The 24613-nt window shown below is 39.9% G+C and overlaps 1 protein-coding gene across 1 annotated transcript in view; it reads left to right on the forward strand.

The window, feature by feature from the left end:
* The first annotated feature begins 1236 nt into the window (after positions 1–1236).
* LOC138165289 (cytochrome P450 2J2-like) overlaps positions 1237–24613 on the forward strand; it is a 40558-nt gene continuing 17181 nt past the window's right edge. Inside the window, exons 1-5 of the mRNA XM_069093457.1 lie at positions 1237–1944; positions 4747–4909; positions 19463–19612; positions 20890–21050; positions 23600–23776. Coding sequence (XP_068949558.1) covers positions 1732–1944; positions 4747–4909; positions 19463–19612; positions 20890–21050; positions 23600–23776 — 864 coding nt within the window. The 5' untranslated portion in view covers positions 1237–1731. The remainder of the gene's footprint in view (positions 1945–4746; positions 4910–19462; positions 19613–20889; positions 21051–23599; positions 23777–24613) is intronic.

Raw genomic sequence — 24613 nt, forward strand, 5'->3', positions numbered from 1 at the left:
AGTGTCATTGGGTGGCTGTTGTGTGTGGACAGTAGGAGTGGTTTGAGGGCATTTTGTGGGCAAAGGATGGGTGAGTCTGGACCTTGATCCCTGGGGAATTGGCCTGTTTACTCCTAGAGTGAACTTTGACTTACAATACATTGAGGGCAGATAGTTAAGAGTTCCCAATGAGATTGCATGTTTATTGGGTGTTAGTGTCCTTTTCTCCAGTGACTGCAAAATTTGAAGATAATGAGGAAAGAGCCCTGGCAGATGGGACCTACCTGAATGGTAAAATTCTGAGTCTGTATTTAAATGGGAAAACCTAGGTGAAATGATGGAGATCAAGTTAAGTGGGCATGCACCTGCAACACCATACATACTATCACCAAGTGCAGCTACCTCGGTATATGCTTTGGTTGGTAAATTCTCACCTTTGTTCATTATTCCTGGCTTATTGGTCTATTTCATTGGCAAAGACTTTGGGGGAGTTACTTTCAGGTTCTTGAATCCAGAGGGCTCTGAAAGACCGGATGGTGGGTAGCTAAGATTTTTTTTTAAAGCAATCGGGGTTAAGTAACTTGCTCAAGGTTACACGGCCAGTTCTTTCTGGGTGTGGTGCTAAGTGTCTAGCCCGGATTCGATCCCCAGGTCATCCTGACACTGGAGCCAGTGCTCTTACTCGCTGAGCCACCTGGCCGCCCCTAAGCAATTGGGGTTAAATTACTTGCTCAAGTTTCCACGGCCAGGTGTTTCTGGGTGTGTGCTAAGTGTCTGAGCCCGGATTAGATCCCCAGGTCATCCCCACCCTGGGGCCGGTGCTCTTACTTGGGTAGCTAAGATTTTGTTGTACATTGTTCATTGCTCATGTATTTTGCATGTTGGTTTTCTACTCCTAGTGATCAAAAATCCTAGACTGATATAGACTCATTGATCATTGACCTGGAAGATGCTTTGGAGATATTTCTTCCAACTCCCTCACTTGCTAGATGAAGAGATGGAGGCAAAAAGACGTTAATTTACTTGGTGTGTGTTAATGGGCAAGTCACATACCCCAAATCATAAGTGAGAACTACTGAAGCATTCTTATAAACAATAATAAATTGCAGAAGTATAAACATAGAACTAAAGGCAACTGAGAAGTCATCTACTCAGACTTCTTCATTTTACAGATCAGGAAACTGAGGAAAACAAGGTTAAGTGCCTAGCCCAGGGTCACATGGTGGATTAATGTCTAAGGCTCTAAACTTACAAACAGCTGTGAGACCTTGTCATTTTCCTGGTCTCCCTGGACCTCAGCCTGCTGCTCTCTTAAACAAGGGAATGATGTTCTGGATCACTTCCTCCCTCACAGACCTGGCCCTGTGATTTGGGCCCCATTGGGTGGGTCTGTCTGTGTGTGGATCCTTCACAGGATACTTTGGCCAAATTGTTTCTCTGGTTCCCAGCAGACAAGCCCAGTCTCCTTTTTGGGGCAGAAGATTGTAGAATTGGGGTATGTTTACTCCCAGGAGGCAGGCCCTGGCAAAAGGCAGAGTACTGGGGCACAGGGGGGAAGCTGGCACTCCCTGGAGCTCTCACTGCCTGACCTATAAAGGCAGCCCAGGCAGCAGCTCCAAGGGGACAAACACAGTTTGAACCCTCATGTGAACACTGCTCCTCGTGGTCCCACAGCTGCTGTTGTTGCTGCAGGAAAAGGAAGCGGGAGGAGGAGCTTCGTTTGTCTCTTCTTGGTGTCAGAGCTGGGGAAAGATGCAGCTCCCTCTGGGAAACTTGCTTTCTTCTCTTTGGGAAAGAGCCCCTCTGCAGACCTTCCTTCTCTTCTCTGCCATCCTCCTGATCCTGGCACAGTATCTAAAGAAGAGGAGGCGGCATCTCAACTACCCCCCTGGCCCTCCTGGGCTGCCCATAGTGGGCAACTTCTTCCAGATGGACTTTAAAAATCCCCAAATCGCCGTCCAAAAGGTAGAGTGAGATGGGAGGGTGAGAATCTACTGGCTGGGAGCGGGGCATGGGTCCTGTGCCCTGGGGAATGTGCTGGATGGGGTAGCCACACTACTGGGGTCCATCCCTGCTCTGGCCCTATTAGGAAAGCAGAAATGGAAAGAATGGCCTAGTTGGGGGCTTAGAGGGCTTGGGTTCCCATCCCCTTCTGACCTGTGGGACCTGGAGAGAGGCCTGTGCTCATCATCATGGGGTGGGTCATTGTTGACATTGTATGTGGTCAGGTTTGCATGCCTGGGGAGGCCCCTTCTGACTCAATTTCTGTGATTTGGAACCAATGAGATGGTAACTGTAAAGTGCTTCACACAGTGATTGGCCCACATTAAGCATTATAGAAATGTCATCTATCATTACTATGATACTGTGATGATTACTGTGGCTAACCACAGTACCTGGCTCATGGCAAGGACTTAATAAATGCTCATTAATACCCTGACTGGCAGAAATGGCAGAGGCAGCCTTCTAGGTCCCTGCAAACTCTACAATTGGAGGGACTTAATTGGGGCCATTGAACTTCAGTTAAAAAATGATTTTTTTTTTTTATCACAGCATCTAATATACTTGATTTCCTTTATAGTCCTACGTACTCTATTTTATGCATTCAAAAACTTTCTTCTGAGAAGGAGCCCATAGGGTTCACCAGACTAACAAAGGGACACCACACACACACACACACACACACACACACACACACACACACTGACACGCCCCTAAGGTTTAGAACCCACGGTAGCTCCCTCTGATCTCAAGACTTTGGCCAAGTCAGGTCAGGTCTCTGAGGTTCACTGGCCTTATCAGTCAATTCTGGATGTTAATATTATCCTGCCAGCATCCCAATAATGTTCCCTTAAATTAAGTTCACCAAACACTAACAATGATGATTTCATTTTTGCTTGACATATCACAATACTGGCTCATATTAGGCACAGTTTATTCAATCCTTATATAAGGCTATTTCACCTTATTTTGTGTCCTGGACCCCTCTGACAATCATACTGGAAACACCCTCAGAATCATGGTTTTAAGTGCTTAAAATAAGATTATAAAGGACAATGATTATAATGAAATGCAGTGACCAAAATTTAAAGAAAACAAAACCAACTTGTCAAGACCCAGATCTTTTTTCAGAGAAGTGTACATGTGAAATTAGCTGCTTAACCTTAGTGTGAGACTTGACATTTATCCCTTTTGATTTTCACCTTATTGCATTCAGTCCAACCACTACCCTTTGAAATTGTTTTGGTAGACTCTATCACCCAGTTACTCTTGCCAACTTGTGTTCATTGTAAATCAGATAAACACCCTATCTGTGCCTTTCTTTGAGGCATTAATAAAATGCTAACCCAGGGCCAAGAACAGATCCAGGAGTAATCCACTGGAGACCTCCTACCTGGGACATACAGAGGTTAAGTGCCTTGCCAAGAGTCACACAGCTGGCACGGGTCAGGGGTAGGACAGGAACCCAGATATTTATGTCACTAATGCTGGGGCTCTAAGCACTAGTCCATGCTGGCTCCCAGGTGAGATTGATATAGCCCTTGCATATTTGAAGAGAACTTGCATGCATTGTCCCATTTGATCCTCAACATATCTTTTTGGGATAGCTACTACATATGCAGGAACTAAACCTTGGAAAAGGTTCAGTGACTGATTCCAGGTAGGGATCAAAGGTAGGATCCAAGCCCAGATCCTTCAGGATTTCAAGTCATAAACCCTTATCACATCCCACTTCTCACTTCATGATTTTTTCCCTTTTGAAGTCTATGTATACTGGGCTCCTAAAAATACTCATCATATGCTATCAACTTGAGGTCCTTCGCTGTCTGAAGTCCTTGACGCAGAAGACCAACACTCTTGGGCCCTTCTGAACTCTAAGGACTTCAGATAAGGGAGTGGTGACAGACTCTCAGGGAGTCCACGACCTGAGGAAAAGCCTAGCAAAGATCAGAGAAGCTTATGACCATGTTGGCAGCAGCATTGATTGATTTTTCCTCTAATTCCTCTCAAAGACAATCGGTTGAGATTTGAGAGGGCTTTGATGGATTTGGGAGGGGAAGACCCAATCAATCAACGCATCAATCAATTAGCAAGCATGTTATAAGTATCTGCTTTGTGCTAGGTTCTGTGATAGGTGCCGGAGATTAAGAAAACAAAACTAAAACGGAGCCTCCCCTCTGGGAGCTTACATTCTACCCACTCCAATGAACTTGCAATGGTTCAAGTGTTAACCTCCAAGTCTTTCCCCTATATTAAATTGTGAGTTGTTCTTTGTCATATTTTCCTGGTCCAGCATGCTGCCTTGAATGTGGCAGCTGCTTCAGAGCTTGGGATATAATGCTTCTTCCCCTGAAGCTTTTGGAATTCCCAGTTTCCATCAAAGCTCAGCTTCAGGGGACCATCTCCTACAGGAAGCCTTCCAGATTCCTCCCAGGTGCTGGTGTCCCTCAAATAACTTAGAATTTCCTTTCTATGTATTTTGCATTTTCCTATGTATGCACAGATAATTTCTTTCCAATGTCAATTCCTTAAGGGGAACAACTGTTTGGTGTTTGGGACTGTCTGCTCAGCTCCCAGCACAGGGCTTGGGATAATTCAGTGTGTGTTGGGCTGAGCTGGACTGAATTCAGTGTAATTGAGTCAGATTGGATTGAGTGGACTCCTTTAGAATCAATGTTTCACATTGCTAGAATGTTAGCTGATAACAATACAGACAAAAACCTGAAAGGCAATGGAAATTTGCAACTCAAAGTAATTATTTTTCAGTTTGCCAAGGAATATGGAAATGTTGTCTGCACGAATGCTGGCAATCTCACCTTTGTGATGGTAACTGGATTGCCACTGATCAAGGAGGTCCTAGTCAACCAAGACCAAGTTTTTATTGATCGTCCTCAAATTCCTATCAACTTTCATGTCTCTAAAACACATGGTGAGTTCTTTGAATTATGATAAATATTTTTCATTTCCAGGATTATTTGAAAGTTATCTTTGGTTCCTGTACTTCATCACTCCTGAAGAATTTCAACCCATTATAGAGGTCTTGTGGCTAGAAGAAATATGATAGAAAAGACCTCCCATGTTTCCTTCCCTATTGTCTGAGAGTGGGGGGAGAGGAATAGTATTGAGGGGGAGGGCAATGAGGATGGTGGAGGGGTTCAAATTAATCTCATAGGAGGATCAGTTAAAGGGGCTAGGAGTATTTAACTTGAGGACAAGAAGAGTAAGTTGGAGGGTAAAGAGAGACATGAAGACTGTCTTCAAGTGTTTGAAGGCCTGTTAACAGAAAAGGTCTTGGCCCCAAAACTAGCAAAGGCTGAGAGTTGCAGAGGGGTTTGATGTTGGGAAAAACCTTCCTAACCATGGGAGCTGTCCAAAAAGGATTTTTTTTCCTTCAGATGGTAGATTCCCTTTCACAGGAGGCCTTCAAGTAGAAGCTATTCAGTACATTTTGTTGGTGTTACTTATTGTGTCCAAGTTGGATTGGATGAGTTCTGAGATTCCTTTCAGCTCTGAAGTTCTATGAGTTTATGATTCTACCTTTTGGCCCTTTGACTCACATGATGGTACAGGTGCCAGTAGATCCACTTGCTTCTAGAGGAATACAATAAAATCAAAGCCCCCAGTCAAAGTTTTTTGTTTGTTGTTATTTTGTTTTAATTTTTAATTAAAAAAAATTTAATTTATGGCATCAAAAAAGCATTTTTATGCCACAGTACAATAAAATACGATTGCACTTGAAACTGCAAATCTACTATCCCGAAAATAAGCCCTCCCCTTACTGTGTAAGATTCCTCTAAAATAAGCTCTCCCCAGAAAAGAAGCCCTATTGAGATTGCTACTGTAGTGAAAGTGATCCCCTGCGCTACACGCTACATTACGGTACCCTCTGTATGCACCGTCCCCCCCCCCGTGAAACGCACGCCGCGCTCCGAGCTGCATCCAATCAGAGCTGCAGCAGTGAGCGCATTATCCTGTTCTTTATTGAATTCATTATTGAATAAAGGTACATTTTTTCGTTCACATTTACCTGTTTATTAAAATTGCTGTCAGTGTTCATTAAAATAAGTCCTCCCCTGAAAATAAGCCCTCTGGTGTTTTTCTGTCCAGAAAAATAATAAGACAGTGTCTTATTATCGGGGAAACATGGTATGTACAACCTAACATTCTTTTCAAATATACAAAGTAGTATCAGGTAAATTTCTTTTATTCCTTTTTCTTCCCTTCTCTCTCTCTCTCTCTCTCTCTCTCTCTCTCTCTCTCTCTCTCTCTCTCTCTCTCTCTCTCTCTCTCTCTGTCTCTCTGTCTCTCTCTCTCCCTCTCTTTCTCTCTCCCTCTCTCTCTCCCCCTCCACACACACACACACACACATACACACACACACACACACACATGCTCACATGCTCACACACACATACAAATGTTAAATTTTCCTATACATCTACTTATCATTTTTTCTCTGGAGGCAGATCGTGTCTTTCTTCATATGGCCTTTATATTTAATTTAGACATTTATAATAGACATAATAACTTGTTTACTCAAAGTCATTCTTAAAATAATATTGCTCTTCCTTTACACAATCTTCCCTTGGTTCTGCCCATTTCACTCTTCAATATTTTGTGGAAGGCTTTTCCTGTTTTTCTAATATCATTGAGCTCATCATTCCTTATAGCACACTAGTATTCCATCACAACAATACCACATACTACAACTTATTCAGCCAATTGATGGACTTCCCTGCAATTTCCAGTTCTTTGCCACAGCAAAGAGGATTGTGATAAACAATTTAGAACATGTAAGCTCTTTTCTATTTTCCCTAATCATCTTTGAGAATACATCTAGTAGTGGCATTGTTGGATCAAAGGTTATAGGTACTTTAGTAATTCTTTGGTCATAATTCCAGATTACTCTCAAAATTGTTGTATCAGTTCACAATTTCACTAATGATATGTCGCAATTTTTTACACATCACCCCAATACTTGTTGCCATCTCCTTAAATTATTTTAGACAATATGGTAGGTATAAAATGATATCTCAAAGTTATTTTATTCTGCATTTCTCAATCAATAATGACTTAGAGCATTTTTTTCCTATGTGTATAACTTGTTTTGATTTCTTCATCGGAATACTACCTGTTCACATCATTTGACCATTTATCAGTTGAGTAATGACTCATATTCTTTTAGATTTGATAAAGTTCTTTCTATATTTTAGATATGAGATCTTTATCTGATATCTACAAATTTTCTTACCAATTTTCTGCCTTTTTTCTTTGCTCTTGGCACCATTTGTTTTACTTGTACTAAACTTTTTTTAAAAATTTGTATAATCAAATTTGTTTATCTTTATCCAAATTTACTCTTTATCTCTTGTTTATTCATAAATTGGCAGACCTATCCATAAGTCTGATAAGTAATATCTTCCACATTCTTCTAATTTTCTTGTAAAATCTCTCTTTATATCTGGGTCATGTATCCATTTTAACATTATCTTTGTAAATTTTGTGAGATATTGGTCTATGCACAGTTTCTGCCATACTGCTTTCCAGTTTTCCCAACAGGTTTTACCAAATAATTATTATCCCCAAATCCTAACTCTTTACTCTTGTCAAATATAAGGTTATTATGTTTATCTGTTGCTGTAAATTGTATGTCTACCCTCTTCCGTTAATCTACCTTTCTATTGCTTAACCAGTCAGTACCAAAGAGTTTCGGTAATTACTGTGCTGTAATACAGTTTAAGACCTGGTACTGTGAAATCTCTCTCCTTTACACTTTTTTTTTATTATTTCCTTTGACATTCTTGACTTTTCTGTTTTTCTAAAGGAACTTTGTAATGGTTTATTTCTAATTCAATAAAACACTTTTTTGATAACTTAATTGGGATGACATTGAATATATAAATTATTTTGGGTAAAGTTCCCATTGTTATTATATTGGCCTAACCTACCAATAATGAATTAATCTCTCCAATTAGTCTTATTTCATTTGTGTATTTTTTTCATAATTCCATAATTTTGTTTGTGTAGTTCCTGGGACATTTTGGCAGGTGGACTCCCATGTTTTTTATGCTGCCTGTTGCTGTTGTTTGCCCTTCATTCTCAAAGAGGATCAGAGAGGTGATGGCATGACAGGCAAGCGAATTGAAGTGAAGGTATGCACTGCAAAATCACCAACCTCACTTTCTCCTCCAGAATCATCTGAGTCCAGTGGTGAGATATGGATTAGCATGACTGGAGATGATCCTAGATGCAGTAGGAGATCTTGGTCTTTTTAAGCTAAGATCTTTAACAGGTCTCAGGTTACTGAGGCAATGCCCATTCAGTGATTAAGGCTAGGTAAGAAATGAGGCAGGGAATGACATCTTTACCTAGTCAAATAAAAAGAAAAAAAAAATCAGTCTGGGAGGGGAAGACCCTCCCTCAGGGCTTCTAGCCTAAAGATAACAATTGCTATTTATATTTACTCTGAGCCAATGAGGAACCAAATAATGACCAAGTGGAACTTGGCCTGGGCTAGGGTTATTTTAAATAGGGTATTTTTTTTTACTATTTCTTTCTGAAGAATTTTGTGATATATAGGAAGACTGTGTGGATTTAATTTAAATCTTGCTACTTTGTTAAAATTATTGTTTCACCTAAATTTTCATCTGACTCTTCAGGATTTTCTATGTATATCATCATATCACCTGCAAAGAGATGATTTTATTACCTCATTCCCTATTCTGATTCCTTCAATTTCCTTTTCTTGTCTTACTGTTATATCTAGGAATTCAAATACAATATTGAATAATATTGTTGACAGTAGGTATCCTTCTTTCACTTACTGGGAAGAACTCTAGTTTTTCCCCATTACCAATAATACTTGCTAATGATTTTAGATAAATTCTTTGAATCGAGCTAAGAAAGAATCCATTTATACCAATACATTAAAGTATTTTTAATTCAAATGTTATTTTTTATTTTATTAAGAACATTTTCTGCATCTACTATATGTTATTCCCTCCTTAAGCCAAATTCAATGAGAGAATGGTTGACCCATTCCCTTACACCTTCTTGTTCTTCCTTCCCCTCCATTGTAACAGTTTTCTCTTGCCTCTTTTATATGAGATAATTTACCTTATTCTATCTCTCCCTATCTCCTTCTCTCTTTATATTCCTCTGTCCTCTTAATTTTATTTCTTAAATATCATCCCTTCCTCTTCAACTGATCCTGTGCCCTCTGTCTATGTATGCATGTACACACATACTCACATATGTATTTATGCATACATACAGCCTCCTATATAAACATATATATGTATACATATATACATGTATATTATCTGCAACTATGCTCATACTGAGAAAAATCTCATGAGTTACAGTTTTTTTTTCCATGTAGGAATGTAAATAGTTCAACGTAATAAGTTCCTTATGATTTCTTTTTCCTGTTCACCTTCTCATGTGTCTCTTGCTTCTTTTATTTGAAAGTGAATCTGTTCAGCTCTGGTTTTCTCATCAAGAATGCTTGAAAATCCTCTATTTCATTGAATGACCATAATTTCCCCTGAAGCATTATGTTCAGTTTTGCTGGGTAGGTGATTCTTGGTTTTAATCCTAGCTTCGTTGACCTCTGGAATATCATATTCCAAGCCCTTCAATCCCCTAATGTAGAAGGTGTTAGATCTTATGTTATACTGATTGTGTTTCCACAATATTCAAATTGTTTCTTCCTGGCTGCTTGTAATGTTTTCTCCTTGACCTAGGAACACTGGAATTTGGCTATAATATTCCTAGGAGTTTTCTTTTGGGAAGCTTTTTCAAGAGACGATCAGTGAATTCTTTCAATTTCTATTTTGCCCTCTGGTTCTAAAATATCAGGGCAATTTTCCTTGAGAATTTCTTGAAGGCTAATTTCTAGGTTCTTTTTATGATCATAGATTTTAGTTATTGCAATTTCTCTTGGATCTACATTTCAGGTCAGTGTTTATTCCAATGAGATATTTTCACATTGCCTTCTATTCTTTCATTTGTTTCAATAAGTTTTATAGTATCTTGATTTCTCATAATGTCATTAACCTCCATTTTTTCCAGTCTAATTTTGAAATAATTATTCTCTTCAGTGAATTTTTGAAATTCCTTTTCCATCTGGGCAATTCAGCTTTCAAAGGCATTCTTCTCCTCATTGGCTTTTTGGGCCTCTTTTGTCATTGGAGTTAGCCTATTTTTAAGGTGTTATGTCCTTCAATATTTTTTTTGGGTCTCCTTTAGCTGGCTATTGTCTTGTTTTTCTTTATTTTCTTTCACCATTTTCATTTCTCTTCTCAATTTTTCCTCCGCTTCTCTTACTTGACTTTCAAAATCCTTCTTGAGCTCCTCCATGGCTTGTAACCACTTCATATTTTACTTTGAAGCTTTTTATTTTTGCCTTTTGGAGGGCAATTGGGGTTAAGTAACTTGCCCAAGGTAACATAGGTGTGTGTGTGTGTGTGTGTGTGTGAGGCTGGAACCGAACTCAGATCCCTCTGACTCCAGGGCCAGAGCTTTACTCACTTCACCACCTAGCTGCCCTGATTATTTGGAAGCTTTTGATGCAGGAGTTTTGACTTCATTAACTTCTCCTGGTTCCATGTTTTGATCCTTTTTGTCTCCACCAAAGTATTCTATGGTCTGTTTGTATTTCCTCTGCTTGCTCACCTTGCCAGCCAATTACTTGACTTTTGAGCTCTTTGCCATGGTAGAACTCTGTTTCCAGAGTGGAGAGAGCTGTGTCCCAAATTGCTGGGGCTTTCACAAATGTTGTCAGAGATATGAGGAGTATACCCTCTCTACAGACATCCCTAGCTCTGGCACACTGGCATTTCTGACCCCAGGACCACCGCCCAACACAGCAACCCAGATCAAAGCCAGCCAAAGTAAGAGCTATTAACCTATGAATAGTCTCTTGGCCCCCCTACAATCTGAAGACTATGAGCTCTGGAGGCAGCCACACTGCAGTAACTGCAGCAGCCATGCCTCCACCACCTATCACATGGGGGCAGTGTTCAGACCATGCTCTTCCCTCACCCAGTTCCAATAGAGTACCCCACTGACCTTTTACTTTCTCTTCAATGTTTATGAATTGAGAAGTCTGGAAACCACAATAGCTGCTGGTGATTCACTCTCCTGAAGTCTGCTCTGGCTGGTCTATGCCACTAGTTGGGGCCACCTTGGGTCTGGTCATGGGTTGCTCTCACAGGCCTCTGCTTGGCTTCCAGTCTGGTGAGATAGACTCTTCCCGTTGGCTTTCCAGGCTGCCTTGAGAGGGAAATTTGTTTCTTTCTGTCACTTTGTGGGTTCTGCAGTCTAAATTTGTTTAGAATCATATTTTACAGATATTAGAGGTGGTTGGGGAGGGAGCCAAGTGGAGTTCCTGTTTTTACTCCACCATCTTGGCTCTGCCCTTTGCTAGATCTTTTAAAATTCTGATTGCTTTTCTGTGGTATTTAAATTGTTTGTAATGTATTGCAATATAAATACATTGGCAATATTTCTTCTTTAAACTGGACATTTAGAAACTTGGCTATGACATGCCTATTGGTGCTCTTATTTGGATGTATTTTGGTGATCAGTGGACTGTGTCTTTTTCTACTTTATCTTCTTGATCTGAAATTTCAGAGCAGTTTACTTAATAATTTCTTGTAATATTCCATCCAGATTATTTTTTCTATCATAAAATTTCATGTAGATGAATAATTCTTATATTTTCTCTCACTTCTCCAGATCACTTGTTTTTTTTTCTAATGAGGCAATTCAGATTATCTTCTATTTTTCTAGTTTTTATAATTTCTTGGCATATTATAATGTCATTTCATTTCACTTGCTCAATTCTAAGTTTCAAGGAGCTATTTTCTTCCTTAAGCTTTTGTATCTCTAGGTTTTTTTTTTTTTTGGAGGGCAATTAGGGTTAAGTGACTTGCCCAAAGTCACATGGCTAGTAGTCGTGTCAAGAGTCTGAGGCTGGAATTGATCTCAGGTCCTCCTGACTTGAGGGCTGGTGATCTGTTCATTGCACCACCTAGCCACCCATATCTCTTTTTTTTCTTAATTGATTAAATTTCTTTTCAAAATTTTCTTGGATGTCCTTACTTTTTCTATCGGTCAAAGTCTTGGAGAGTACAGGTGGTGGAAGGTGACTGGGGAGGAGTGGTGGGAGTAGATGGCAAAAAAGGACGAAGTTAACATGGATTAGAGGTAACTATTCTATTATTGAGAGGAGAGGAGTAGAATTGATGCTGCTATGACTTAAGGAATGAAGGAATGGGACTCGAACCCATGGGAAAACATCTTCCAGAAGAAGGTTGACACTTCTGCCCTAAGTTCAGCTTGATAGTGGAGGAGAGAATACAAAGGTTTAGAAAATCACTGTAAAGACTTTGATAGGGAGTCATTAAGGGCAAAGTAGAAGGATTGGCCAGGCATAGTAAGGGACCAATTGGAGTTAGGTACTATTAGACTGGATCCTTCCAGTTTGGACATTGCACGCGTCTGTGATTCTTTACCACATCATTGATAGTCCTTCAACCAATCTTTACATCTTTATGACATCATGTTCATTTCCAGAACACTTTAGCCAAACTAGCCTAGGCACTGTTTCCCAAATGCCTTCCTCCACCCACTGCCCAGTCATGAAATCACAGATTGAGAGCTGGAAGTGGAGGCCACCCAGTCCAACCCCCTCCTCTATTTTACAGATGAAATTACTGAAGCTGAGATCTTATAAATTTCAGTCATGATTCAAACCCATGTTTTCTTAACTCCAAGACCAAAGATCTAGCTTAAAAGTTATGACTTTACCCAATACTATGCCCTCAATTTTGAATATTGTCCTTACCCTCCTCTTAGCCTTTTGAAATCTTTCAAGAGCCAATTGGCACAGTTAACTTCCATGAAGCTTTCCCTTGGCAATAATAAATTCTCCTATGTCTGATATCAAGGAAATTGGTACTCATCTTGAACTTATGTATTAATCCATAATAATTATCCATACAGGTGCTTAGCACAGTGCCCAAGACAAACCAACAAGTTTGTTGACTGACATTTATGCATTTATGGAGGAGTTTCTGGCTTATCTTCCCAATAAAATGGAATTTTATTTCCATTAGAACTCAGACATTGTAACACTGCCTATATCTATATCATCACTTAATGCAAGATTTTGCACATCTACATTCCTAAAATGCTTGTTGAATGAATGAAAGGTCTCCGGGTGCATACTTTGACATTTGAGAGAATTGTGGGATCTCAGAGGCATAAGGGACCTTAGTAACTGGCCGAGACTTCCTGGAGCTAAGTTGGAATGCACTTTCAACTTTCCCAACAAATGGTAGTCCAGATTCTGCTTGAAGACCTCCATGAATGGTGAACCTTTCAAAGAAGCCCACAACTCTCTGGGACAATGATTACTGGTCAGAAATTTGTCCTTCTCTTGAGCTTCAGTTCTCCTCATTACATATTTCACTGATCACTCCTCATTGCCCTGGGGGTCCAAGCAGGAAAAAAGCTAATCTCTCTTCCACATGACACCATCTATACATTTCTGCTGACTTTCTATTAGCTCCTCTTCTCTCTATTTATCTTATTGTAACAATAACTTATGAATTACTTCATATTTTGGGAGAAAACTTTTCTATCAATTTGTATAATATGAAATCTCCCACCACTGTGAGTTCCCATGACTCTTGATCCAGATACATCCCTCTGCTTCTTTCCTTTTTCATTTTTTCAAGGGTACCACCATTTTTAGCACCTTTTCACTCTTGTAACCTAACTCTCTGTTACTTGATCTTCTCTTTTTTATTATTATTTTTTGTTTACATCATTCATTTCCACAAGATTCTGAGTTACAAATTTTCTCACCATTTTTTCCCTACCCACCAACCCAAAACAGTGATCCCACTGAATATCCTTTCCCCCTTATCTGCTCTCTCCTATATCTTAATCTTCCTCCATCCCTCCTCCGACTTTCCAGTAGGGCATAGTGGATCTCTATGCCCCAGTGCCTGTATATCTTATTTACCAGTTACATGTAAAACAATAAAAACAATGATATATTTTAAACATTTGATTTTAAAAATTTGAATTCCAGATTGTTTACCTACCTCCCTCATCACCCACCCTTACTGGGAAGATAAGCAATTAAATATAGGTTGTACATGTGTAGCTATGCAAAACATTTCCATTGTGGATATATTGTGAAAGACTGACTATGTTTCCCTACATCTTATCCCACCCTCCATTAGTTCTATTCTCTATTTTGTTCCTGTCCCTTTTAAAAAGTGGGTGCTTCCTGGAAGGAGCATGATGAGGCCACAGTATGTGCGTGTTGTGTTGCCTTTGATTATTGCTAAGTTCCCAATATTCCATAGTTGGCATCGAGAATAAATAGGTGGGGAGATTTACCATTGGTACTTAGGCATTCAGGCTTCCCAGGCTGGTTGTCTGGGCTTTACCCTTATGTGGTTGCTCTAGACTTTGAGCACTACTCATTGAGGCTGTCAGGGGATGTGGGAGTGTGTATGCGTGGGGTTTTAACAATTTCTCCTTCCACTCTGTCGATATTGTTTTCCCCATTACAGGCTTTTCCCTGCTTCTATGCAGTTTCTTAAGATGCAGCTTGCCCTCCATTGCTGGAAATGATTATATGCTCAGCACAGTGTTAAACTTGAGTGGTTTTATATATATATAGTTTAAAAAGGAAAAAAAAAAGACCCAGATTTCTTCAGTGTCCAAATACAGAGTAGAACATAGTCCCTCATTTTTCCATTTATGTCTTTAGAAATTATAGTGGTCGGAACAGACAAGCTGATTCAGATTTTATTTCAAACTGAGTGCAATTGTTTAAAGGATTTGGCTAGACAATGGGGTTGTCAGGGGCTTGTATTACCTGATATACATAACTGTTGAATTTTTTCAATTCTTTATTTGCTCTTCTTATAACAATTGCATCTTAAAGTACACTGAATGTAGGGGATTCCGATTCAAACAAAAAGTTTGCTAAGTGGCTTAGTGTATTGCTGGTCTTAGTTCTTTTCTTGGGGGGATGGGGGAATTAAAATGCAGGTGAGGGTTATTTGAGCATTTACTCCAAAGAGTTAGTGCTTTGTAATCATATCACACTCTACTGAAATACACTGGGAGCTGGATGTTGATTATTTCAGCTCCATTTATTTAGAATAGCTTGAAATGTACTGAATTCACTGTCCTTGCACTGAATATGTAACACTCCACAGTGTTCTTATTGGGAACAGCAGGAGGAGATATTAGAATTCTCAAAAGGAATTGTGTGTCAGGTTATTTTGTAGACTACTCCGTGACTGGCACCTTTCTTTAAAGGTTGAGAGGCAACAGGTGGAAGAGTAGAGAATACTTCTCCCTGTTAGATTCTATCTCCTTTCATGTTATCTTGCTAGGTCAAAGTGGCCATAAATGTAGCAATGAAGTCCAGTACAAATAAGCCTTTGTTTAGTAAGGGCTTGAAAACATGTTTACAGGTATCTACTTGAAGAAAAAGTATGGGACCATTGCACTTCCAACTGTACCTTCAGAACATAATCTGTGCCTCTCTTTGAGTTTTGGTGATTTTCTTCTGCCTGGGCTATGGAAGCTTAAGCTGACCCCGCATTACTTTGATTTTTTAAAATAGGCACCCTACATGACCAGGAAGTTTTCAGGACTTGTCCCACAGATTCTGTATTGCTTAACACAAGTGTTTTTACAAACAGTGGCTCTTCCTGGTTCACTCTCCTTTCCTTGTGTAAGGTGAGGCCTCTTACTTCAATATCTGACAGCTTTGTCATGGATGACCAGCAGCACTTTGCACAGCAGCTCAACCAGAGGCAACAATGTTTAGTTATTTTACGCTCCAGTTGTCTGGTTCATTAATGTGCAAATTCCTGTCCAACAGATGTGCTCCTCAGTTTCTCCCATTCACAGAAAAAGTGCTATTCTTTTCCATTTGTCAAGCTACTAAATGGTGTTGCATTAAAGCCACATGTTAATCTCCAAAAAAAAGTGGGTGCTTCCAACTCCCCCCCAGCCTGCCCTCCCTTCCATCATCACCCCTCTCATTCCCTTACCCCTACTCTCCTGTAAGGTGAGATACCCTATTAATGTGTATTTCATTCCCTCCCTAAGCCCAATTCAAAGACAATATGTTTGACTCATTTCCTTTTACTTTCCTATTCTTCCCCTCCATTGTAATAGTTTTCCCTTGCCTCTTCTATATGAGATAATTTATGCCATTCTGTCTCTCCCCATCTCCTCTCATTATAGTCCTGTCTCATCTCTTAATTTCACCTTTTAAGTATCATCCATTCTTATTCAATTGGTCCTGTGCCCTCTGTCTATGTGTACTTGTACACATATATACACACACTCATATGTTTTCATACACCCATATACCCTCCTATATAGACATATATATATATGTATTTATGCACACACATATATGTTTCTATTCCCTTCAACTATTCTAATACTGCTAAAAGTTTCATAAGTTACAATTATTGTTTTTCCGTGGAGGAATGTAAGTATTTCAACTTTGATAAGTTCCTTATGATTTTGTTTCCCTGTTTAACTTCTCATGCTTCTCTTGCTTCTTGTATCTGAATGTCAAATTTTCTATTCAACTCTGTTTTTTTTTTCATCAAGAATGCTTGAAAGTGCTCTATTCCATTGAATAACCATATTTTCCCCTGAAACATGATAATTAGTTTTTTTCCAGGTAGGTGATTCTTGATTTTAATCCCAGCTCCATTGACCTCCAGAATGTCATATTCCAAGCCCTTCTATCCCTCAGTGTAGAAACTGCCAGATCCTGTGTTATCCTGATTGTGTTTTCACAATATTAAAATTGTTTCTTCCTGGATGCTTGTAATATTTTCTTCTTGATCTGGGAACTCTGGAACCTGCCTATAATATTCCTAGGAGATTTCTTTTTGGGAACTTTTTCAGGAGGTGATCGGTGGATTCTTTCAACATCTGTTTTACCCTCTGGTTCTAAAGCATCAGGGCAATTTTCCTTGAGAATTTCTTGAAGGATGCTTTCTAGGTTCTTTTTTTGATCATGGCTTTCAGCTAGCCCAATAAATTTTAAATTACCTTTCCTGGATCTCTTTTCAAGTTGAGTGATTTTTCTATTTCACATTGCCTTCTATTTTTTTCATTTGTTTGGATCTGTTTAATAGTATCTTGATTTCTTATAAAGTCACTAGCTTCCATTTACTCCACTCTTATTTTGACAGAATTATTCTGTTCAGTGAGTTATTGAGATTCCTTTTCCATCTGGGAAATTTGGCTTTTTAAGGCATTCTTCTCCTCATTGGCTTTTTGCGCCTTTTTTGCCATTTGAGTTAGTCTATTTTTTTAGGTGTTATTTTCTTCAGTCAGGTTGTTGACTATCATTTCATAATTTTCTTGTATCATTCTCATTTCTCTTCACAATTTTTCCTCCACTACTCTTATTTGGTTTTCAAAATCCTTCTTAAGCTCCTCTATGGCCTGTAAGCAGCTTATTCTTGTAAGGAAGCTTTTGATACAGGAGTTCTGATTTCATTGTCTTCCTCCTATTCCATGCCCTCATCCTTTTTGCCTCCCCAAAAGAAATCCAAATTTGGACTGCAGTGCTTGCCTTGCTTCCTTCGCTTGCCTATGTTGCCACTCAATTACTTGACTTTTGAACTTTTTGCCATAGTAGAACTCTGCTTCCAGAGTGGGGAGATTTGTTCCAATATATGGGGTTTCCTCAGCTTCTGGAGCTATTTGTTCGCTGCCCTCACTGGCTTTGGCACAGTGGTCTTGCACCCTAGAACTCCACCCCAGATAGTGATCCATATCCAAGCAGGTTAAAGCAAAAATGATTACTCCTTAGAAGGTTTGCTTGATCCCCTTACAATCTGCAGGGAAGGAGCTCAGAAGCAGCCACGTGTCAGTGGCTGCATGGCTGCCATGCCTCCACTGTTTTTCCCTCCAGGAGGCAAAGGCCAGACCATAATCCCAAACTCCCAGATCCCAAAGTCCACACTGTACTGACCTCTCACTTAATCCTTAGCATCTATGGGTTGATAATTCTGGAAACCACCATGGTTTCTGTTGATCTGAAGTCCCTCCTGCCAGTGGCTGGTGGTGGCCATCCTGAGACTAAAATCTCAGGCTTTTGGGGGGCTGGTCTCAGCTCCCAGAATGCTATGCTTGCCCCTTCTTGCTGGCCTGCTGGACTGTCTTCAGAAGGAAGTTAGCTTCTCTGTCATTTTGTGGGTTTTGTAGCTCCAAAGTTTGTTGAGAGTAATTTTTTACATGAATTGGAGGAGGTGGGAGTGGGTGCCCCATGGAAGTTCTGTTTCTACTCCCCCATCTGGACTCCGCCCCTCTTGATCTTTTCTATTGTGCTGGTGAAACAAGACTCCCATAACATGGAAAAATCAACTATTCACAAATCACGTCAACAAGGAGACACTCTGCCTTTGAGGAAAGAAGACATCTCATTTAGGGCCCCCCAAGACTGGGCTACCTAAAGAAATGTGCTAACTGCTACATTCCAAAAGACCTTTCCTGTATAAAAGAAGGCCCTTTATGGGATGTGCATAACAGCCCAATATTATAGTAGAAAGCATCCTCTTATGTGACAGCAAGAAGTAATGGAATGGTCACAGACTATGGAGTCTCAGGGTCTCACTTTGAATCTCACTTCTGCCATATTTTACCTATGTGACCTTGGGTTAGTTCTTTACCCTCTCTAGGCCTCAGTTCACACAATCTTCATAGCAAAGATACTTCTTGGGAAAGGAGTATCCCAATGTCCCTCTTCTACCCCACCCCATTTTTGGTTAGAGAGAAATAGATTGATTGTTTAACACTGCACTTTCAGCAAGATGGATGGGTCTTACAAGTTTCAGATGACATAGAGCAAAATGGGGGATACCAGTCTGTTTGTGGTATGTCCTGCACCCATGGTCCAAGGGCATCACTGTTCAGCTTGGACCATGACACCAAATAAGTCAGAAAGGGCCATGTGAGATGACTCAGGTTACACAAAGTGCATCTATCCATACAGATTATTACTTGGGCTCCCCTCTCATCCATAGCTTTCTTATCCAATGCACAAACTCATCCAGCAGTCATCTCTGACTGAGGAAATCAGAAGCTCATACTTATGTATCCCAAGGTACATGGCCTACTTATAGAGCCTGCAAACCTCTCTTGATATCTCCTTTTGTTTTTAGAATTTCCATATGCCCTACATTCAAACTTTAAGTGTTATTTCCCCAATTTGTGTGTGAGTTCCTTTAGTGTAGAAACTGTCTAGCCCTTACTATTTGTATGCCCAGTGCAGTGTTTTGCGCATAGTTGCTGTTTTTTAAGTGCTTGTTCAATTGAATTCTATTGCTGGTAGTGGGGATAACCACATCAAAAACATTACAGACCTTTAGAAATATTTATGTAAATTTTTATCATTATGATTTAGGCTTATCGATGTCTAATGGCCAAGAGTGGAGAGAGCAAAGAAGATTTGCCTTAATGACATTAAGAAACTTTGGTTTGGGAAAGAAGCCCCTGGAAGATCGGATCCGGGAGGAGGCCAGGTATCTCATTGAGGCTATCAGGGAAGAAAAAGGTGAGCACTGCTTAGGCAGAGATATTTTCAATGGCTTCTAATTGTTCTTTTTTCCAAATGATCATTAAAGTGAATCTGTGACTGTGGATTGGGGAAGTAGGGTAAGAGTGGTCATTCTTAGACCAGAAACAGACAAAATGTCCCAGCCCTGAGCCCCTTGGAAGATCTAAAAAGGCCCAACATTGTCCTATAGCAAGAAATTAGGCATTAAGAAAAGAAAGGTACCCCTTGTTGGTTCATTCTTTTAAATTTCATTACAATTATTTTCTGTCATCAGCATAGACCCTACATGCCTAAAGTCTTCAAATGCCACACATGGATTCCTGCATTGGCTGGTCTCTCAAGGAACTCCTTACACACACACACACACACACACACACACACACACACACACACACCCCTGCCTTTATTCTCCCCTGCTGCCCTTCTCTCACTTTTTCTTTATCCTAATCATCCTCCTTCCTTTCTACTAACTGAAAAACCTCTTTTCTTTTCTAGGTGTCCTCCCTCTCATTCTTCACTTTCTTCTTTTCTATTTTGTTTGTTTTCTTCTTTCTACTCCTTAGTACACACAAACATACACACACACATATATACATATTGCTTTCTGCATTTTTTAAAAATTTGATTATTTTTCAATTAATCATATTCTTTCTTTTTCTTCCTCTCACTGGAAAAACCAAAACATCAGTAACAAATATAGATAGTCAAGCAAAAGAAATTCTTCCATTGTGTAACCTAAGTCAATCACTTTTCTGTCAGGAGGTGGGTAACAGTGACATATCACAAGCAGAATCATAGTCAGAGGCTAGAAGGGCCATCAGAGGTCATTTAATCCAGCACCCTAATTTTTCTGATGTACAATATGTGGAGGCAAAGTCAGATAAGTAACTTGCCCAAAGCCACAGGTGGTCTACTTTGAAACAAAATATGCTATTTAAATCTCAAGTCTTGACTAAACATTAAAAAGTGTGTTATTTTCTTTTTTCTCTATCATGTATCATCTATTACCTATCTCTATCATCTGTGTACCTACGTATCTACCTACTTATCTACCTGCCTATCTATCTATCATCTATCTATCTATCTATCTATCTATCTATCTATCTATCTAAGTAGTAGCTAGTTATGGATAAGAATAAAGCAGATTCTGCTGGCAGGTATTTGGGGGTGGGGTAAAATGAGGAAAAATTTGCATAGGAGAAAAAGATCAAAATCTTTCCTGGGTTCTTTTAAATAACAGGAGTGGTCTCTCTCCTTTCTCATCTGGTCAGCAGAACAGTCCTTTGACCCCCACTTTCAGATCAACAATGCTGTTTCCAATATCATTTGCTCCATAACTTTTGGGCATCGCTTTGACTACCATGATTCTCAGTTTCGGGAGCTATTGAAGATTTTGGATACTGTTATGGTGCTTGAAGCCAGATGGGAGTGTCAGGTAAGAGACCATATCTTCTTGGGCAGGGCAGGCTAAGCCTCAATTTGGCCCTGTACTTCCTCCATGGGAAAAGAAGCATGGCTGTGAGAGGTTGGCAGGAGCTGAGTCAGCTTGGGAGTTCCTCTAATAAGTAAAAGGAACTGAAAAGAAGAGAGGAAATAAATGAGATTTTTATAATTAGTGACATGAAAGACCATGCTTGGGGGACCCAATGCTTTCCCAGAACACTGTGATATCCAAATAACAGAGAACAAGTTTCTATATGGTTTTAAAGTTTTTCTAAGACCTTTACCAAGATAATCAATTTACAAACATTTATTAAGCACCTACTATATGCCAAGGACTGTGCTAGGAGGTGAGGATATAATGACAGAAATGACAGCCCCTGAACTTGGAGTGGTTGATAATCTGTAGCAGGAGATAATATGCCCTCAAGTGAGTGTATATGCAAATAAATAAATACAATGAGAAATGTTTTGGTGTTGACTGCATTAGGAGACAGGAGGACCAGGAAAGTCTTCTTGGAGAAGTTGTCTCTTGAGCTGAGTTTGAGGAAAACCAGGAATTTTATTGTCATCTCTACAGGGCAGGGAGAGGAGGAGAGAGAGAGACAGACAGAGAGACAGAGTGACAGAGAGAGACAGACAGAGAGACAGAGAGAGTGACAGAGAGAGACAGAGACAGAGAGAGAGAGAGACAGAGAGACACAGCGAGAGGGAGACACAGAGAGAGACACACAGAGACAGAGAGAGACAGAGAGAGAGAGAGACAGAGAGAGAGAGAGACAGAAAGAGACACAGAGAGAAAGAAAGGTGTGAAACAGGAGGGAGGGAGGTTCGTTCAGAGACAAGAGACATAGACACGCAGCTAGAGAAACATAATGAGAAGAGAACCTGTCAGAGAGACATGGAATCAAGAGTTTACATTTAAGGTTTGTAAACTGCTTTACATTTATTAGCTCCCACCTCAGTGTCTTTGTACTGGCTTTCTCTCATGCTTGAAATGCTCTACATTCCCACCTCTGCCTCTTGACTTCCTTCAAGAATGAGTTCAAATTTCACCTTCTGCTACTGGGTGTCCTTTCCAGTCCCTCCAGCTGCCAGCTCCTTCCCCTTTGATATTACATTTTAGCCTCTCTGCATATATCTTTCATGAAATATTGTCTCTTCCATTACAATGTGAGAGACTTGCAAATGCAAGCAAGGTGGTTTTTTTGTTGCCTTTTTTTTTCTTCTTGTGGTTGGAGCTCAGTTTCCTAAGTTCAGGCTAAATTGTAAACTTCTAAAGGATTAATCTCCTTTGGACCCTGATAATTAACAACTGTGCTGAGGCAAGCAGGTTATGTGACTTCTAGCTCTGAGCCAACCAGGGGCTCAGACTGTTATATATTCTGGGAGGTTGGCATTTTGCTTTGAGGGTTCACTTATGAGATGGACCTTTTGATTTCCTGGTTGAGACTCTGAGTAGCCCTAGGTTCAGAACCCCCCAAATGCTTAGATGTCTGTGCTCCATCAATCCAGTTATGTATGCAAAGTGTATAGCAATATTGCTTTACTCAGACTATTTGAGCTTTGTCTATTGATCTTTGTGCTAATTTCTCTGCTTGCATTTTCTCTGTATTTTTCTCCAAGTTTAGGGTTCTGATCTTTTCCCTGAACTAAGGAATGTAATTAAAAGGATAAGTAATCCTTTTTTGAACAGTCTTTCATTAAAAAGATCAAAGAATCTGTCCTGGCAGTTCATCATGACTGCGCTAGGGTGCTTACTATTACAATACTTGAGGACAGGACTGATATTTTCCCCCTTTTTTGTATACCTAACATTCATCCCAGTGCCTGGCACATAATAAGTGATTCTTTAGATCCTCATAATGACCCTTTGAGATGGTTGCTATTATTATGCCCATTTTATAGATAAGGAAATAGAGGCTGAGAGAAATTAATGACTTGTCCCAAAGTTAGTAAGTGTCTGAGGAAGAATTTTAACTAGGGTCTTCCTGATTCTTACTCCAGCATTCCATCTGGTTAATGATTTAACTTAACTCCTTAGGAGTCTTACTTTGGAAGAAAATGAAGGAAAAGTGTGAATAACATTAGGTCTCATTTCTGTAAGAGTAACAAAATGGAAATTCAAGAGAATGGAATTCTGTGGGCATGACAGGTCCCTTATTTAAGCATTCAAATGCTATCAATTTGACTAGAAAGAATCTCTCCCTTCCTTCTCTGCAGGTTGTGAGGCTGCCTACATTGGAGATATCTTGAAAGAGTTATTTAAGTACACCAGAACATGTCCAAGTGACTGTTGTATGAGACAAAGATGACTGGATACTAACTTGAGTACCAGGAGAGCAACTGTGTTGGAGGAGAGATAGTGGTTATGGGAAGGGTAGATTTCAGGAGAGGTTAGACATGGAATTGGGGTGAATTCCATCATGCAAAAAAGGTCAAGAACCCTGGCCGTACCTAGGGTGAGGAAGGTGAAGAGATAGGGCAGCCTAAAAGGAACTAATACTCATCCTTCCTCCCCTTGCCTCCTTTTACATTATTTAGCTCTTCAATATATTTCCTGGGATAATGAAATTCCTGCCAGGGCCTCACCAGAAATTCTTTAGAGAATGGAAAAGGCTGGAGTCTTTTGTAAAACATGAGATCAAACAACATAAGGAAGAACTAAACCCAGAGGAGACCCTGGACTTCATTGATGCTTACCTGAAGGAGCTGTCCAAGGTAATGAAAGTAATATAGAAAGTGGGTGTTGTGTTTAAACAACCCCCCCCCCCCCAATGCAGAGCTTGGGGGATAAGTGTGTTGAAATGCTCTGATTGTGTGAGGATGGAATAAAATTCACACTCAATAGGGTATCTCACCCTTCAGGAGAGTAGGGGGGAAGGGGATGAGAGGGGGGATGATGGAAGGGAGGGCAGGCTGGGGGGAAGGGAAGTTAGAAGCACCCACTTTTGAAAAGAGACAGGATCAAAGTAGAGAATAGAACAAGTGGGAGGTGGGATAGGAGGGAGGGAAATATAGTCAGTCTTTTACAATATATCTACTGTTATTGTTTCAAATTAGCCACACATGCACAACCTATACTGAACTGCTTATCTTCCCAGTAAGGGTGGGTGACGAGGAAGGAAGGAAATGAACCTGGAATTGAAATTTTGAAAATCAAATATTCAAATATATATATATATATATATGTGTGTGTGTGTGTGTGTGTGTGTGTGTGTGTGTGTGTGTATACTATTATTAATACCATCTTACATGTAATTGGGAAATAAATATACAGGCACTGAGGCATAGAGATCCACTGGAAAAGTCCAAAGGGGTATGGGAGAAAATATGGGAGAGAGCAGATTGGAGGAGGGGATATCCTGTGGGACTATTTTGGGGTGGTGGGTAGAGGAAAAAACAGGGAGAAGATCTGTAGCTCAAAATCTGGCAGAAACGAATGATGTAAATCAGAAGTTAATAAAGCATTAAAAAAATGTTCCGATTGTTACATCTCCCTCATAATGTAAATATATTCCTTTAATCACCACCCTGGGAGTTAAAGAATATAAGCAA

This window comes from Petaurus breviceps, unplaced genomic scaffold (assembly GCF_028583685.1).
Source record: "Petaurus breviceps papuanus isolate PSGF00001 unplaced genomic scaffold, PetGlider_PUasm1.0 208, whole genome shotgun sequence".
Lineage (NCBI taxonomy): Eukaryota > Metazoa > Chordata > Mammalia > Diprotodontia > Petauridae > Petaurus > Petaurus breviceps.